The 19,457-nt window shown below is 43.0% G+C and overlaps 1 protein-coding gene across 3 annotated transcripts; it reads right to left on the bottom strand.

Moving 5' to 3' along the window:
• Positions 1-597: 597 nt before the first annotated feature.
• HNRNPU (heterogeneous nuclear ribonucleoprotein U) lies at positions 598-19,146 on the bottom strand. 3 transcript variants are annotated; one of them, XM_087859600.1, is made up of 16 exons: positions 18,219-19,146; positions 17,232-17,343; positions 17,074-17,147; positions 14,859-14,998; positions 14,187-14,286; positions 13,648-13,760; positions 13,062-13,325; positions 12,640-12,759; positions 12,086-12,214; positions 11,828-11,996; positions 11,311-11,565; positions 10,795-10,979; positions 10,358-10,429; positions 4,220-9,941; positions 2,103-2,206; positions 598-1,503 (listed from the first exon to the last, which is right to left on the bottom strand). In XM_087859600.1, exons 1-14 carry the CDS (start codon positions 18,907-18,909, stop codon positions 9,888-9,890), a joined length of 2,478 nt encoding a protein of 825 aa, XP_087715726.1. In that variant the 5' UTR covers positions 18,910-19,146; the 3' UTR covers positions 598-1,503; positions 2,103-2,206; positions 4,220-9,887. The 3 variants fall into 3 exon arrangements, with proteins under 3 accessions (XP_087715726.1, XP_045652196.1, XP_087715729.1); XM_045796240.2 differs by having other exon boundaries at positions 2,103-9,941; XM_087859603.1 differs by having other exon boundaries at positions 2,103-9,941; positions 18,276-19,146.
• Positions 19,147-19,457: the final 311 nt, after the last annotated feature.

Here is a 19,457-nt window from a genome sequence, read left to right as displayed (position 1 = left end):
TCTTTTTTTTTTTAAAACACTTGTATGAATGCCCACGAGCTTACTCTGGGCCTCGCTCTACTGCCAGTAAAGCATCTAGGGGACCGGTCAAACTGAGTGCAGAGAAGAGAGTGTAAAAAATGGCATTTCGAGAAACAGACTCTGTCGGATTTTCAAACTCACCTTAAAAACAAAAATCACAACTGTTTTACTGCACCCTGTTAAAAATGAGGCAATACTTCCTGGTTTCTAAAGTCAGTGCTTATTGCAAGACACAACACTAATGGGTTTTTGACTTTGCAAGTTGCTATTTTTAAAAATGTACTCACTGCTTGACCCTATTTCTTCCATTTCTTACAACAGGTAGGTCATCTCCCCAAAAGTGAAGACTGTTTTTAAATGCTCTAAATTTTTGTGGATGTATGCAGTGTTTTAATTTTTTAAATGGAATGTAAATAGACATATGGTATGCCTACAAGTATTCTCAGACCTCGTTTGATGCAAAACAGCCACAGGATCACACACGTCATTACATTAATAATATAAGTCATTTATAATTAAATCCACTGCCATTAAAAAGGGCAAAAACAAAACAAAACAAAAAAACAAGGCACCCAACCAAGTCCACAGCATTTATTCATTCAGGAAAAAAACTCTCCCTTTCCAAAGCAATGAAATTATTTTTTTGTTTTAATGTCAACATTACTTTTCAAGAAAGTCTCTTAAATGTAACACAAAACACAAGCTAAAGGTCTTCCTGGTTAAGAAACGATAAATAATGAGAAAAGACCAGCAGACAGGACTCTGGCATTATTAATGCTCCTATTACTTGATTTCATGGTAAGCCAGAGAGAAGGTGAAGCTACCCTGAAATTTTATTTTGTTCTCTACCCACTTTTCAAGGGGCAAGTGGGGAGCACGTGCTCCGTTCAGTGCACTGGAGGGAGTGTTTTCCCCCCCATGCGCACCTTTCCCGTGGCTGTCCTTACCAGGGGCAGGGCGCACAGGGTCTGTGGTCTGCCAAATGCCAGTGTCAAGCACATGCCCAGAGATACTCTTACTGATCCTAATCACCTAACCACCAGAGGTAGGACTTGGACAGTAATGAAGAAAGGCTGTTAGAAAGGCAAAGGCAGTTTCCAAGACCATACCATCTGTCCGCTCTACTGACACACGTCAGATCTGAATCCAGTCTACGTGACTCAAATTGACCAGTGGCTTGTATTTGAAGAGGCAGCGCCGTTTGTCTGCGTGAGTAGGGGGAGATGTGACGAGTACTCATCAAACCCGATCTTTAACAAGCTGTGCAGGCCACTTACGTTCTCGGCTTCAGTTTACAAATGGATGCAAAGTATAAAACTGGGTAATGGGATTAAGTGAACAAAATTCCCACCTAGCTCTCCCATACTACGATTACATCTTACCCTGTGTAAGAGAAACCTCTCGGCTGGCAAAATTTCCAAGGCCTTCGCCAATAACAAGGTTAGTTCATTTTCACAGCAGAATGACTGCATAAATGGAGACCTGGATAAAAACACAGTGGTGACACACTTACTTGGGTAACTTTTAATATCACTTAGTAAGTTTATGTGATTATTAATACCCCCTATTTTCTTCCCCAACGACTAAGAGGTTACAAAATGCACTAACAGATTATGGGCTACCTAACACACCAGATCCCTATGCCATTGCTACTGGACCCCTCCCAGAAGGCCTCCAAACAGATCTTAGCCCTTCCACTTCTAGGCTCCAGCCCCATCTGTTTACACCCTGCCACCCACTCTAAGCTCACTGTGAACCCTGCGCCCACCCCCTCAGCCTCTGCTCACTTTCCATTCAACTCACAATGCCCTCCTCCCGCTGCTTCTCCCTGTCCCTTCTGCTGCTAACTTATGGGAAGGAGAAGCACCTTCTCATGTAGGTTCTCCTACTACTGGTTGGCATTTTCACTGGTCACAGACTTGTACTCCAAGCAGAGCCTAAGCTTCTCATCAAGAACTTGGTCAGTTTCAATCTTTCCATTCCCAGCCAAGTGCACGTCTGCTGAACTGTATTACTGACGGGAGTCCAGGTTCCCCTCTCATCCAAACACGCCCTCCCCACCGGCCTGGAGAGTGACCTACCTTCACGCCCATTTGGGGGCCTCCAGCCGCACCGCTGCTTTCACTGCTCCGGTAATTCCACAACTTCACACTAGGTGCTATAGCAGTAGATACCAGCTAAGTAGCTGATTAAAATAGAATTGCCGTCATTAGTAGTTTTAAAAACTTCTTGTGGCTATATCTGTCATACTTTTGTTAAATCTTTCTAGCGCTCTATGCACTTCCCCCTTCCCTCACCCCTCCCTTTTTTTTTCCTTGACTACTTGGCTTTTCCATCACAGTAAAAGGACCTCAGGGAATTTAAAATTAACTAGAAGCTTCTCTCTGGAATTTTGATTTATAATGACTGAGTTTGACAACAAAAAATTTTAACTATTCCTAATACCATTATTTGATTCGCAAGCATCTTTTTTAGTCTACGTACCTCTACTCCATCGCTGGTTTCCCTTTGCTTCGATTATATAATGCGAGGAGGTCTATATAATAAATTCAGGATTCCTGTTTATGCACTTTTCAGCAAAGAGCTAGGGATCAAATAGGGTTTGAATCCTTCTATTCCTAGACAAAAATCTGTAGTGGATGGGGGTCAAGGCACCCCTTTAAAAGTCATGTTAATATATATACTATAATTGGGTAAACAGAAAATCTTAAGTAGAAAAATTAAAAGCGACTGCTAGAATTCTTCTAGAATATTTTTTTGGAAACATCTTAAAATAGGGTCCAGGACAATATACCGATATCCTCTACCACCCCAATACTGGCGTCTCTCACGGCTCATTTTGTGTAGTAAGCTCCATCTTTTTCTCTTAAAATAGGAAGCTTTAGGGACAAGAACTTATTACAAAGGTCTTAAAGTATGACATTTTGAAGCTTGTAACATGAGCACTACAGACTGTGTTGCAAGTTGTTTTCAACTACATTTCCCTTACTCTCCGTTTTCTAGAATACAGATGACCCCCCCCACAAAACTACCAGTGACATTATAAACAGGTACAAATTTTAAAAGGCTTCTATTGTTCCCTTTTTAAAAGTTTAGATCAAGTTAGCAAATGAAATCTGTTTGTTTTCTAGGAATAACTTCCATTGAGGTCTCTCTGCTATAAACCACCTTACGTGGCCTGCCCTTCCGAAATCAGGTAAATAACCTGCAAACACCGGTTTCTTAATGGATCGGTTGCCATAGAAATGTTTCTTCCCTTTAGACTGAGAACAAGTCATACGAAATGAAACCTATGCTTTGCCATCTGAATCAACAATTACTTTTGAAGCAAATGTTCTTCTAGTTAGACTGAGGTGTTTTTTTTTTTTTCCCCTCAAATGAACAAAATAGTCAGGATTTTTACCGTTTGGTCTGAAACTGAGCTGTCTGCTCTTTCACAAGCCATTAGAGTTTTAGTTGATACAGAACTGTATTTCATTGAGCAAATCCTGACCACTGCCATTTCAAATCAGGGTAGCAGCCAGGTCCTCTCACTTCACCAAGATACATTACTCTGGAGTATGTGGTGGGAAGAACAGGTTTCCTCTAGGCTTCTTATCAAGCCTTTAAACGACTTCAGGGCAATGAGAAATTACTGCTTTGGAGGCACAATCAGAGGTCACACTGAGCCTTTTTATTCCTTCTGTCTTTACAATTTAAATTTACTTCCTTATAGTTCATTTCTCCATTCTGATATGGAATCTACCTCCTCATCCTCCAAAAGGCTACCTAGTTTCCAAATGTCTGTAAGCTACAGAAGTATTTGCGCATTCGGCATAGATGCAGAAGGTAGGGGATACAAGGACTAGGTATCTTAGACTCCTTTTTCTGCATTTTAAGTATTTAGGCTATGCAAGTGGAAAAAAGTTACAACAGAAGGACTTTGAACCATTAGGCCGTACGAGGATTCGGCTCCACCTGCATAGTCTTAAACCTAGGTGAGAGGACCGCCAACTGCTTCACATTACACCACCAAATATTTCACATTTCAGGTATGCAAAGGAAAAGTTAGAAAACCTTCCCCCCCCCCCCGTTTATACAATCTATCCAATCTGGGTTATCAGTTATTTCCTTTTCCCAAGGGAGTTCTAATTAAGGTGATCCTGGAAGCCCAATATAACAAGTGTTAAATGTACAAGCAGCAATTAATTTGGAGTACCTATTGGAATCACTGGAACACATTTAGTTGGGCCCTTTTACTCTTCCACACAGCACATTCACATGGACAGACTAAGGAAAAGGAGATGAAATTTAAATCAGCATTTTTTTTTTTGCTTTATTACTTTACTTTAAAATATATATATAATATATATATATATATATATATATATATATATATATATATATATATATATATACTAAGTCGGAACCTTTTATTGTACTGAACCATGATGCTCCCACTCCCTGAACTACAGACAACTGAAATGTAAGGATACCTTCTATTAATAGCTACCTTCGGAAGTAAGGATTTCACCTCACCTTCTCTCTGTATGCTCTAATTCCTCAAAGCTTTTACGTTACATGTTAGCGGACTATACTGGCCATCTCACCGTTCTTGGCTTTTAATTTTTTCGCTGATGCTAATTTGTGGATACGCAACACAACTCAAGTGCTTGGCACGTACAGGATATTTTATTGTACGAAACTGACTTTACTTCCTGTAAGATCATGGACTGCTATAGAAATGGCAGGAAAGAGCATGCCATCAAGCACAGCTCGTGCCCAGTAATCAGACGGGTCAGCTCTCCAGCCTGTATCCCTGCAAAACCTCCAGCAGCGCAGGTCCAGCTGCGCGTGCTCCAGGCTGAGCGCCACGCGCTCGGAACGGTGCCACAAGGAAGGAAGTCACCTTCTCCATGAGGACATCGCTCTCTTTACCTAGACAGTTGTTACCTCAACACCTTCGACTACAGAATACTGCTTCTCATACCCACAGATCCAGCTTTGTTTAAAAGCAAAACCCCTGCTCCTTGTCAAGATGCAAGTATATGTTGAATCCTGGCATGAGAAGGGAGAAATCAATTGTAATATTCCTAGAAAATAATTAAGTAAATACAAATTTAAGCACGTAGTGAAGGTCCTTGTCCCAATAACTTACCTAACCGATGATTACTGATGCGCTGGCCTAGCAGATATCTACTTGTTCCCTTACGAATACTGATCTATAATCACAACTGAAATTCCCCAGTTATCTACGTCATGCCAAAAAACTGTCCTTGTTCAGCTTTCCACATGGACAGCCCATCCCCAACATAACCTCACGAGATCCACAGGTGAAACATTTTAAAAACAATTCTAGGTTAACATTATGAGTAAGTATTTTACAATCTACTAAGCCTTACAGACTAAATTAAGTTCCTGAGGCAACCTCATTAAATATACTCAATCCCCTGAGTTGACTTGGAGTCAACTGGTCAGGATGGGACGGTAGATTGTTACTTTATCTAAGTGCAAACTGTTAGCCGTTGCCCACCTTTCTCAAGCTTTTTATTTGGGGGGCTCCAGCTGCCCTCATGTTGAAATCAACAAAGTGGGGCCACCAAATAAAGTAGCATGTTTTTAGCAAAACGTAGTAAAAATATACTATTGAGGTAGGTTATTTCAACATTCGATTTCACATATACGTAATTTAAACTTTGGAATGTTAAGGTACTTGGGGATCCTGGGTTTTTGTCCTCCCCCGACACACTCAAGAGATACATACTGTATCCATCAGCACGCTTCTAGGTCACTTCCGAAATAATTCTGAAGGGTTTATTTTAAATACCAAGGTTAGTAAATATAAGTAAGACAAACATCACTCACTTCAGCATGAGTTAGCTACACAAAGGATGTTTAGTATTTGTCTAACATGGTACCTGTAAGCCCTGGCAACGAGGTTAAAAAAACACAGGCATTAAGAGCAACCGAAATAAAAACTCAACCACTAAACTGGGGAGACCTACCTACCCCCTGCGTATTTCAGTGGAGAAGCTGAACAGGGCTAAAAAGAAGATTCAAATCTAAAAATCATCCAAACAAAAGGCTCCAAAGAGCAAACGGGTACTGTAGTTTTAAGTTTAGGCAATTCATCTGAAGAGACTGGTTTCCGTGACTAATAAATTCGAATTGCTGTTTAGAGAGCTAACGCAGGTGATTCTTACTCAAAACACGGATACCTTTAATGCTTGGGCGTGAACTACTGCGACCTCTTGCCAAGGCTGGAACACGACATATCCTTGCTTTTACTATTCCTAAAAACGCTATAACTGAAATGGAGTTTCTCTCAGAGCCCCAGAAACATGAACAACAAAGTTTAGATTCAAACCATTTTAAAAATTTTAGGAGAAAATGGCTTTAGGAAAAAAATACCGTATTCACCTTTCCACAGTATTTCACAGAATATTCTGGGGGGTGGGAGTGGAGAATCATTCTCTGCTACAATTTCCACCCACTTTTTGAAAGACATTTTATAGTTACATGTACAGAAGGAATTATGGAAACATTTTAAGATGCACATTTGTGTCTACTATCAGAAACTTAAGGCTTGGGCTGTGAAAGACACGTTCACGCCTTCAGTACAAGCGTATTCTGTTCGGCTTTTTAAAAAAGTATCAGATATACTCCCATAGACCTATCATCAGATCTTTGTATGTGACAAGTCTCTACCACTGCTTACAAAGCTATGAAAATACTCCATTTTTATTTGTGCAATGGGGCTTCTAAAACGGTCCTAGGGTAAGGTGCCAATTTATATTGACCTTATAGAAAAACAAGTCATTCAACTCACACAACTGATGCAAACATTAAATACAGAACATCATCCGGCCATGAATGTAAACTCTCCAGAAGGTGAAAAACATACTTAAAATATACTTTTCCTAGAAAAATTTTAAATACTTTTTCAAAGAAAAGGGTCTTTTAAGAAGCTTCAACACTTCGTTAGTGCTCAGGACCTCTAGGTTCATTGTCCTTATCGCTGGACGGGGTCTATCCTAGGCAAATGTGAGCCTCTTGTTTGTGGATTTAATATGGCTTCCTTTTGTCATCTCGACGTCAGGCTGACCGGACACACGCTTCACTCTAAGATTTCATCTCACTGGGATCGATCTGGGTATCAGGGCCAGAGGTTAGTCCTGGCTACTAGGTCCAAGCCAGAGCCCTCTGTCAAAGGCCAGACAGTGACCAGATGTGACCTACCAACAACAAAGAAAACGCTCTATAGGGCGGCATGAGTTACTTCATTTCTATCTTGCAGTGTTTTGCCTTCTTTCCCGATTAACCTACTCATGCTGTTTTCACACGACTGCAGCTGACCAATCTGATCCGATACCTGACTCAGGATGATCCATCCAACTCTCTGCGAAACTTTCTAGGGAAAGCACCACTTACAGCAAGAGCAACCTCACGGGAACAGTTGAGACACTTGTTCAGAACTAGGTCTTTAGTTTACTGGGTGTTTTGCTTGCCACAGAGACGTAGCAACCAAGTTTCTCACTGACAGATCTTATTCTGCCAAGCGGCATTCATTTTTCTCCCTTTTGCTTGCTTGCTATCTGCTACAGTCCCTTCTTCTGAATTTCTTAAACACTAAAGGGATTATTTCTTTCCGTACATATTAATTCTAATCTTCAGACTGCTTTTGGTAATTTTTACATTTTCCTGGACAGTGCATCTATTCCACCTTTCTTCCCAAAAGTTTCCGGCCTACACAAGGCATGACAGTCTACCAGAGTGTTACTGGTACATTACTCTCTCCCACTGTGATTATTAGAATATAGAGCTCCTTAAGCAAGTAATTTTAAACTACAATATATATCCAAGATTCTTCAAAGGTACCTAAATCACTGATTAGCAACAAAGGTTGAACTTTTCCCCTGGGTAAGTCTATGCAACCCTAGTAATTATAATGTATACTGAAAAATAGTTCATGCCTGCGGTTGCTACCACTAAGCTAACTGCTAAAAAACCCAAAAGCTCTTGAGACACTACCTTGTACAGTTACCGTTAAGTGTTCTTACAGTAATTACACGATTAGCCTTTGTTCCAAAATCTATCAACTAAACCTACACCACCATCTAAAACTCAACTCCAGCTCAGCTTGCAGCAAAATTCCTAGGAGTATGAAGAAGTTAAAGATCTGATTTAAAATGGCTAAAACAAAAATCTAAGCAAACAGAAATAGACAAACCTAAACTTACCAAAAGCAACCTAAAACACCAACACACTAGACTGAAGTCAAGGTTTAGTTCTACAGTTTGACTCCTGATTCCTCACTTCACATCAGTGAGGGTCCTTTAAGAAGATTAAGTGTTCTGTGCAAACCCAATAGAATTACAATTAGGGGATCTAATGTCGTCACATAGCTACAGTTAAGTTAGCAGTGTTGTGTAGTAGTGAAATCAATGACTGGCTCACGTGATGGCTTCTAAAAGCATCGTTCCCAGAGTTTCATGTATTAGATAGGTGCGTATAAGATATTCGGTTGAGGACAGCCATTAGCATTTTGTAAAGATGGTAAACGGAGTGTTAACTTCTCCCAGCCAGTACACCATTTCCCCTCATTAAAATGTTAAGTCATCTGGGGGGGGGAGGGGAAGGAAGAATTCAACTTTGCTTCATAATTCAAAGTCAATTGTCAGTATACATTTAAGTTTTTAAAACCTAAATGTTCCAAAGTACAGAGTAAAGAATAAGCTGTCCAGAAAGCACACACTTAAATTTTCTCCTCTTGGGAGTTTTATAAAGGGATTTTGAACCTTGATGGCGAGAATCCCAAAACAAGAGTAAAATGAATTCTTTTTATTGCAAACAAACGTCTAAATTAATTTCTCCACCCACTTTCTTTAGAAAGAAAAAGAAATCAGCAGGCTAAGGAGATACCCATTCAAGAACTGACATGATTAAAAATTAAGATATAAATGGGTGACTCACAATGTCATTAGCTTACAAAGATGGTGGAGTAAACTACTACAAGCACACTAGTTATACAGTATTTTGTGGGAGAAGGGCATACAGACATAGCTAACTTCATATAGATCCCATTAGACAACTGGATTTACAACAAGTTTTTTTAATAAGAAATGGGCAAAGCCAGCTTTCTTTTCAGAATCAAAATGCAGAACAAATGGAAAAAGTATGGTATTGAACCTTCACAAGTTTGAGCCTCCACAAATAAAGCAACCAAGTTTTACATGTTTAACAGCCCTTCTACATACACTCCATCTTCTCCATCTCGGTTCCAAGTGTTATCTTCATTCCCAATTACGCCAATTCCATTGTTATTTAAAAAAAGAAAAAGCCTTCCCCGTTATTGTCGGCAACTACTATTGAAGCTTCCCCCGCCACTACTCAGAGAACTACAGAGAGGATGGAGTGTACTATGAGCGGTACAGAGTCTTATGCAATTCATGAGGACCACTTAGTCCTTACATGAATCTGGTTGCTAACATTTCTATTATATTGTGACAATGACTCCCGACTGTTATCTCTGTGAGAAATGGGGGGAGTAAATTCTTAATAAAAGACACCAGGTACAAAGCAACATTTTACTTTTGTTGTGATAAAAAAAAAAGTCACATTTTACAGATAAAATGTAGAACCCTGAAATACTGACACATTCTCTTATCGTGCACAATGCTGAGGTTCTCTTACGATTCACTTTAAAACTGCAATTAAAAATGTACAAAAAAGAAAAGAAAAAAAAATCAACCCACAAAGCTTCTAAAAAAGGAACCCGCAGGCACTTCCTCTTGTGGAATGTTTAAAAAGTTAGCCTACTAAAGAAAACAGTCGACTTCTTGTGAAGGTTTTGGAGAAATATGTATCAGTTCGTTTTATTTGGGTATTCAATAATATCCTTGGTGATAATGCTGACTCCATGGCTTCTGACCCCAGAATTGCTGTAAGAGAAAATTTTTTTTTTAAAGAAAAAACATCAATAAGCCACTCAAACTGCTTTTAGGAAATGACAATCTAATTCAGAGTAATTGCTGGAAACAAATATATACCTGTCATACCTCTGATTTCTACCAAACCAGATTTAGTTAGTATTAATATCCCATTATTATCAATAAACACATTACAAAAGGAAACACATCATGACTTGGTTAGTTTATACAATTAAAGCTAGCAATAAAAGAACCGTTTGTATTAAAGAATATTTTATTATAACGTTAAATTACAACAAACTCCACCTAAATTCACACCTTGCCCTGTAACACTTATAAACACTCCAAACCCTGGACAAGTTTTTCAAGACTGATTTTTATGAACTTAAAGTACAATTAATGTCCATAGCACATAAGAAATTACTTACACCCTGCTGCCACTGGTTGTAGCCCTGAGATTGATTTTTGTAGCCACGATTGTTTCCTCGTCCTCTGAAGTTCTGGGGAGAAAAAGACATCTTTAAGAACTCAGAGCACAGTTTGTCGGTTTGTACACGGGGGAAGCAGCGGCACAGAAATGCATCATCGACTGCTAGCAGTTATGAAGCTCTGGGAACCCTCTGCTGGTTTGTTCTCAGGTATCTAACTTATTCATCTAAGGCATCACCTGACTCCATGCTAGTTCACCTGAAAAATCAAAATTCAGTGGGCCTCATTTTACTATCACTAGTCTTTCTTATGTCACTGCATACAGACACACACAACGAGCTGCTTACGATTCTTACTGAGGCTTGTTACACACACCTACAACCTTCCAGACTAAATCCTCCAAGCATCGTGCCTGGAGGGACTTAAATCGTTTTACCTGGTTGTAGTTCCCTCTGTTGGGCATTCCACCTCTGTTGTAGTTCCCTCTGTTTGAGTAACCGCCTCGGCTGGGAAACACAGGGCCGCGAGGGTACGGATAGCCAATGCCGCCACTGCCGCCGCCGCCGCCACCTCTCTGCGGCATATTGCCCCTCCTGTTGTAGCCGCCACGGTTCCCGGGAGCTATGAACAAGAGATGGTTAGTTTAACAGTGTGCTGTCGCACCTCCTTTACACAGAGGACTAACGACAGGTTCCTCCGGACCAGTCCTTGATCGCGGGAGGGGGAAGTCACTTTTGAAGACAAGCACAGTGTTTCATTTAACCACTCACATCACCTACACGTATTTATCGAGTCACTAGATTTTAAACCAGTTACTAGAGCAGCAGGATCAAGCCAGGAGTCGAATGTCCTAGGCCAAACTCTGCTAAACCCCACAAGGACCCCCAACCACAAGATTCTCAGCACCTGTCTCAGCCCTGAAGCGAACGAGCCCCACGCGCCCAGGACTTGCCTCCCCCTCGGAAGTTGCCACCGCGCATGTTGAAGCCGCCGCGGCCTCTGTGGCCACCACCTCTGTTGAACTGGTTCTTGCCACTCTTGTTTTTATTGCTCTTCTTCGAGCCAGTGTTCTGTTTCTTTTCCGGCGGAAGAGCCTTTTTGCTTTCTTCCTTATACTGTTCCAAAAGCTTCTGGGCTTCCTCCTTCTGCAGTTCCACATAGGTTATCTCATCGAAGCACTCCGCTACCTCGGGCAGCGTGAAGTTCCCTACAAGGAAGGACGTCAGGTTAGCTTAAAACCCCGTGACACCCACAACCCCAAAGCCTAAACTCGAGGGCCTTTCGTCTTCTGAAACCACACTATGCCGTCTACTCCTGGTTTACTCACTTATTTTCCTAGAAACAAACCAAACACATCCACTGACACGGAGTGAACATGACTCGTCGAAAAGCATTGCTGGCAGACGACATTCACTCAAGTTTACAGACATAAATCACAAAAGATGTGAACACAGAATCAAATTCCATGCCTTTCATTTTGAGGACTGCATGTTCTGGTAGGTCTTTTCCCTCGACCTCTGCTTTCTTTTGTGTTCTCTGCTTGTAGTCTTCATCTTTCGGGCAAACTACAACAGCTTTTCGTTGAAAGCCTGCAAACAGGCACATTTTTCTCCTCTGGGCAGCAGCAGACACGTTTGTCTTGAAAACAAAGGGTATAAACCCAAATATTAGCTCCACACCAAACACAACAATCCATTCCTTTTTTCAACATCAAAGCTACAGATTACCTGATCCAGAATGAAATTTCGCTTCTTACGGGCAGCAATCTCAATAAACTTTCCAAGACACTGGGGAGCTCTCTGCAACAGCGTGTTCAGTTTTCCAGTATCAGCCATCTGCTTCTTAAACCCCGCCACCTGTTTCACAAGTTAAAAAGTTCCTTTGACCTTGTGAATGAAGCTTATTCTTTTAGCATCAGCTTAGATCTATGTGGAAACCACACATTTCCTAACTTAAATACTGCCTTTCCTCATTACCATTATGAAAAGGGTCACTTCACCACGTAACAAGATCCTCTGCTGTTCACCTCTTTTTTAGCTACTGAATGTTGATAGCTCAAAAAATTTTATAGAAAAAAACAGTAAAACCTAGCCACTGGAAGGCACTTTACCTTACACAAGAAGGTAGTTTACCCTACGTTCTACTCTAAGTAACCAATGTAACTTTGACAAACTCCTATCTCTAAAACACCAACAAAACGCATAAAGACAACAGGCAAAAAGATTAGAATACCTTCTGGTCTTTCTTAAATGCTGAGATGACACCCAAAAATTTTACTTACCATCATTTTATCCATTATGGTGTTTGTCCCAAGAATGTTGTATTTACCAGGATTTTCTGCTGCATGTTTAGTAACCCAGGTGGTTTTCCCAGCTCCTGGCAAGCCAATCATCATAACAACCTACAGCAGAAAGAAATGGTATTTCACTTATCACTAAAGCCATCTAAGAATTCCTTACACATGTTTTTTAAATGCATGAGAACCCAGTTTAGATATATATAAATTTCATTGCCCTAAAAGCAAAGGGAACTTTTGGAAACTCAACACTCTACAGAAAAGCACACAGCTACTAAGAGAAAAATCACTGGCCGACAGCGACAGGCACAGCAGAATCAAACAATCGTCCATATCATCCAAATGTCATTTCTGCCAAACAGAAGTAATCTTCAAATGCTTAAGAAAAAAAAAAAAAATCCACGTACCTCACAATCTTTCTTCTCTTCAGGCCCCTTTGGTCCTCTAACTCGATCCTCTAAGGGGACATTCTGGATAAAAGTATAATCTTCCGGTATTGGAAAATATGGCTTTTCCTTCTGACCAAAATTAAATTCAACTGCACAGTTGTGGCAGAGAACATGCGGAAAGAGTGGCCTTCCAGCAAGAATTTCCTTACTGATTTTGAAGGCAATGCCAAGATCCTGCCCATTCTTTGCATAGGAGAGTTCTACTTCATCACTTTCAAAGTTCTGTTAAATCAGAAAAAAATTAATGGTTTTAACCTGCTGTTAAATTTTCTTAAAAAATTTTTCAAAATTTAAATGAGGAATGAAGCTTATACTATGGAAAACATATTTAAGTTAAATGTTAGCTTTATAACAGTAAGAATGAAACACATGTATCTAGAAGCAGAAACAATGCTGCCTTAGCAAACACACTAGATTTTCAGGTCAACTTCATGTTAAGTAGTTTTCAGTCAAAATGGTTAGTTGAAGGCTAACGTTGATATACCTTTAAAAAAACTCCTAGCTAATAATTTCTTGCTTATACATAGAAACTTAGCCGACTTACAGCAAAACATGTAATCACATCATTTTCATCAAATTTCTCTCCATAATCTTCAGTCTCACAGTTGCATGTTTTTATTCCTTTAAGGGAATACCCATAAGAAAATTCTTCTTCACCTAAGAAAATAATTAACTTTCATGAAATCGATGGTTCAAAACAGTCCAATGACCCACCATATTTTAACATTCAAGATGGAATGAATCAACAGAAATGAGTATATAACCTAACATTCTTCCCCTTACACTTTATCTAGATGTAGAAAATTAATGAGCTAAATGAGTTATGTAACTATCTGAAAAACTGCATACCATGGGATAGTGATTTTTTAACCCACTGGCCATAGAACAAGTAATTGTAAAGGAAAAAAAAGAAAAACTGAAAGTCAGCTGATACTTACTACACTGCTAGTAGTATTGTTCATGCCTACAATACTAATAAAATGGATTAAAAACAGGCAGAAGGTTTAGAATGCCTTGGAGTCTAACTACTGACACCAGACCCCAAACACGCATGAGCACATACTACTCAAATGGAAACGTTACCAAGCAACATTCCACTTGTGGTTAGTGACCAGCCAATCCGAACTTCATGTATGTCAATATCTTTTGTATATAAATGCCTTACTGGGATCTTCTCTGTAACCTGAAAATCAAATCATAAATGATTACGAGGAAGATAAATCCTTGAACCCTAGTTTATTTCATCTGGGCAGTGGGCTAATTCTCTGGCTACTAATATAAAGACACCCCTTCTACCCTTACCATCTCTCCCCTACATTTACGAAAACTTTAATAATCGACAGAAGAGCTTGGAACTTGAAATTGAAAAGGTTCAAGTCAAGTCCTTGGTTGACTCACATTTAAAAGAACAGTTAATGTATAAAAATTACACATTCTTGACTTAAAACCAATTAAAATATACATTCAACATGTTTTGCTCTGGAACAACAGTTGAAGCCTAACCAAATTATTTTTAAACCCTTCGTGGGCCTTTCAAATGCCTGATAAAGAAGGAGCACCCTAAAGACAAACAGGCTGACTCTACAGCACAAATTTCTGATGTAACAAATACAGTTAGCTGTTACAGGTTTTCCAAGCCCCTCTTCTGATCCACAGAAACTTCAAAGGTAAATTCCACTGACACCGAAGTTGTCAGGCAAATGGAAACTCACAAATGTTCTTAAAAAAAAAAAAAAATCACAAAACTGCATTTACCTTCATCTCAAAACAGACTTTGCCTTTTGACACACCGTAAGATGCCCTTCCTCCAGCCCAAAGAAAAGCAAAACTCTCCATAGTGAGGGAAGAAGCACTGAGGCGGTCTCTTGATATTTTAAAATGTAGATCACAATTATCTGGAATTATATCAAATACCATATTATTTCTTTTGACATCCAATGTAAATACATCTGCTACGTAGACAAAACCTGGTTATTACGTTCTTGCTTATCTCCTAAAGCTGCACGGCACACATTGCTTCTACAGATCATGCTGCTTTCTGCTCTGATCTTCACTTTAAGCCCCACTCCCACCAAGTCACTCTCACCAAATTATAAACTAAAGCGTAAACTGCCTACAAAACCAAAAACACCAAGGTTTAACGTGTATTTTAAGTATATAAAATAATCAAGACAATGTGACATGGGATACATACCTGCTCTGCTCTTTACCTTGATTTAGAGGCAAGCAGTAGAGGATAGCAGGAAATCAAAGTGAAGCATGCCAGAACCAGGTAGAATTTACCAGTGCCACAACAAACTGAAGGGAGGCCATGGCCACATACTTTGAAATACAGGAGGTATGAGCTGTTGATCCTGCACTTTGTAGTTTTAAAACACCAGGGGCTCTAGATCCTAAATTCTTTCTCAAACTTGTGAGGAAGGCAGCCTCAACCTAGCAAAGTGCAAACCTGGTTGTCTAACACTGTTAATATTACAGCATTTTAGGTCCCTTTTCGAAGCCAGGCTTGCTGGTTGGTCAGTAACAACGGGGGATTATCCACTCCCCGGATTACCTAAATCCGGGAGAAAGGTCTTTAACCTGGCTGCCTTCAGGTCAGCGGCTCATCAGCACGCACCTTCTTGGAGTTCTCACCTCATGTTAAAAAGTTGTTTTCTTTTTATTGATGAAAGGAAATTAGATCTACAGTTTGGAATTCTTAAATGAGCTTTGCTCTCAAAATTCCTGATCACTGGTAGAATTTTCGATTCAACAAATTGTGTTTGAACCCAATATAGATAGTCATAAATGAGCTGACGTTCCAAGGTAATCAGCTAAAAGCCCATCTAGTTTGATAGTAGCGTTAACTTCTAGAATCACTGCTTCACTATCTTGCCAATTCCAACTTAGTTTGTATTTAAGCAACCAAACTATTTAAAATAAAACTCTCAAATCAACTACTTTTCCATGTGCGTTTTTTTTCTTTTGAAACACTCCCTTAGCTCAACTACCTGTAAAGGATATTTAATAAGAAATTAATAAGAGTTAACATTTACATTCTCACAAATCTGATTAAAGGTAATTTGTATTGGAAAACATAGGAATCTGAACTTTAAGTCCCTAGATCTATGGGGCAGGTTCACACCTTACCACCTACTTTTCAGATTATTTCTACACTTTGTTCTATTTATCAAAGTGAAAGAATTGTGCATTCTGATCAAATACTAAACCAACAAAATGTTTTTATACAAAATCACACATCTGACAGCCAAGGCCCATTTAGAGGTTTGCAATACTTCCTCATACTCAATTGCAACCCAACTGGGTAAAGTAGCAGTGTTTACAGCGCTGCCATTGATACCATTCGCTGCTGAAGAAAGCTAGTAGCCCAGTGATAGCCCACTGCTGCTGCCCCAGGTCTTTGGAAGAAATCAACTTATGTTAAAGCAGCAGCTACTGAACTGGAATTGAGAACAAAAGAGCAGTTATTGAAAGAGTAATATTACAATATTTTAGAATAGGGAATATACTTGTGTGCTAATGGGAAAAGTCATTAATACATATTTAATTAGCCCAAATAGCTCGCTTAATATAATTCCACCAAAAAAAAATGAAATTACTTTATTGTAGGAGCCTATAAGGACAAGTTACAGGTAGTCTTACAAGTTTCCATTAGCTAACTAAAGCCAAAATTGGCATTAATTTTACATTCCTACAAATGAAATTTTTCTAGTCATATAAGAAAATACCACCAAATTGCTGGAGTCTCTAAAATTATCAATACGACACAACTGATGCTGTACTACTAAATATTAAGCTACCAGTATCTGAATACAACCCATCATCATCTCCCTGCTTTTAAGAGAAACGGTTTACACTAAGTTTTCTGCATTTAAGTTCAGCACACTGCGTTAAGTCCGCTAATACTCTGGAACCAAAACCGACACATTGAGTAACTGGGGGAGGAAAGGGAAGAAACAGCTTCACTTACAAGTATCAAGACAAACCACTGTGTCATCGAAGTGCTCATCTTCTTCTTCAACAGGTGGCTGAGGAGATTTGGCTCTGAAAGACAGAATTGTCTCCTGATTCAGCTTCTCCTACCCAAGAAAGAACGGGGACGGGTAAAACTAGATCGGCCTCCTCTACCTGCTGTACTTGTTCTCCTCAATGTACTCAAAATATCCACGGCCATGATCTTCTCGAGGTCTTTTCACCCCTCTCTTTTTATCTCCGCCTTTCTGCTCTGTTTTGCCGTCTCCTATAACACACAACACCCCTAACATAAGGGACCAAGCCGCGACACAACCGGGGAAAAAAAAAATCCCCCTCCTGTTTGTGGACGCAAAAAGCCCGACTCTCCCGTTCTTTTTTCTAAGCGTTTTCAATCGACGAACCCAACGCGAATTCAAAGAACAATCAGCTTGGAACCGGCCTGGAGTTAGTGACGCAGTCTAAAGACATTCCTAATTTTGCCAGCCTGCTCGAAGGTTCGAGAAAGCTCCTGGAGACCAGCACGGCCCAGGCCCCGAGCCCACGTGTATCCCAAAGAGAGTTCAAGAAGGGGGGAGGGGCCGGGCCGGCCCGCGCGCCCTCCCCGCCCCTCCCCCACCCGGGCCCGCGTTCCCCGCGGCCGCATTGTACAGATCTTCCGCCCCGCTCTCCCCGCCCGGCCCCTCCCGCCGGAAGTGACGTCACGCCGAGCCCCTGCGCTCCTTGCACAATACCGCGGCCCAGCGCCGCCAAAGCGCGCCCGCCCCGGGCCCTCGGGCCTCTCCCCTCCCCCCGAGACATGTGCCCGCACCGCGCGCACGCAGCGCGGCGGCGCCACCGCGGTCCGACGGGGCTCCCGCCCGCGGCTCCTCCCCCTCCAGCGGCAGCTGCAGCTCCCCCCCTCCCCCGGCTCTCCAGCCACATAATGGAGGCGCCGCCGCCACCGTCGCACACGCCGAGCCCGAGGCCGCCGAGGCCTCGAGGCCGGGCGGGATTCCCCGCGCCCCCTCCCCCCCCCGCGCCTCCCCCGCGGCGGCCCCCGCCCGGGGCTCCCTCCCCCCGGCGGGGCTCCGGCAGGCCTGGGGCACGGTCCCCACCCCGCGCGGGCCTCCCGCCGCGCGCAACGTACAACGCAGCACTCACCCGCCGCCGGAGCCCCGGGGCGACCGCCGCCTCCGCCGCCTTCCGCCTTCTTCTTACCTCCCGCCTGCTGCTGGCCCTGCCTCGCCCCGGGCGGCGCCACCGTCACCGCGAACAGCGAGGTGGGGCCGCTGCTCTTCCCCGCGGCCTCCTTGGCGGCCCCGCGCTGCTGTGGGGGCTGTTGCTGCGGCGTCGCCGGCGGTTGAGGCTGCTGCTCCCCGTGCCCGTTCTCGTCGCCCGCGCCCTCCTCCTCGTCGCCGAGCTCATCCTCCCCTTCCTGGAAGCCCTGATCGTCGCCGTTCTCGTCTTCCGAGGCGGCCTCCTCCTCCTCCATCGGGCCCGCGTCGGCCGCCCCCGCGGCCCCGTTCTCCTCCCCTAGCTCCATCTGGTCGCCATCCAGGGCGGCGATCCCTTCCTCCTCCTCTTCCTCCTCCTCCTCCTCCTCGTCACCGCCGGCCGCGGCCTCCTGCTCGAGGCCTGCTCCCGAGCGCCCGGCGGAATCCCCGCCCAGGTCTAGGCTGCCGTTCCCTGGCTCCATGGCGGGGCGGCCCCCGGCCTCCTCATCGTCCAGCGCGGCCTGGAGTCGCTCCATGAGCTCGGCCTTGAGGCCCTTGTCGGAAAGGCGCCGCTTCTTGAGCTCCTCTTTCAGCTCCGAGACCTTCAGCTTTTTTACATTAACAGGCGAGGAACTCATGGTGAGGGCCCCGATTCACCGCTAGGCGCTGGCTCAAACTCGGCTCCGCTCACTCGGCCACTGGTGGCGGCTGCTGCGGCTGCTCCTCGGCCCGGGCGGCGGCTGCGGCTGCGGCTGGAGGTGGGTTCGTGCTGCAGAGCGGACCCGCCTGGTGTCGAACGGCGCCAATTCCTTTCACCGAGTTCGCGAGGGAGACGCGGAGACTCGCCTGGCGCGAGCGAGCACGCAACGTCCTCTCGCAGGGGCGGCGCCGCGCACGTAATATAGCCGCCCCGCCCCCTGCGCTGACGGGAGCGCTGCGCAGGAGGAAAGCCGGAGCGCGCCCGCGCCCCGCCCCGCCCATTACCGTACTTCCCTCCCCGCCCCCACGCCGAACCCGCCGAGAGCGCGGCGCAGGCCGCGCAGTGCGCTTCCAATTGCGACCAAGCAAATGGAGGTGAAGGAAACCGCCTTTCAGTTAAAGCGATCCACTGCAGCCTCTGTTGGGTTTCGTAGTTCTGTGGCGGCAGCACTCGGCTTGCGCTTTGCCTCTCCAGCCCGGAGGCCGG

Source organism: Ursus americanus, chromosome 2, assembly GCF_024610735.1.
Source record: "Ursus americanus isolate L20-20 chromosome 2, mUrsAme1.1.p, whole genome shotgun sequence".
NCBI classification, from domain to species: domain Eukaryota; kingdom Metazoa; phylum Chordata; class Mammalia; order Carnivora; family Ursidae; genus Ursus; species Ursus americanus.
Note: the sequence above shows the minus strand (reverse complement) of the source record. Positions and strands in the feature narration are given on the sequence as shown.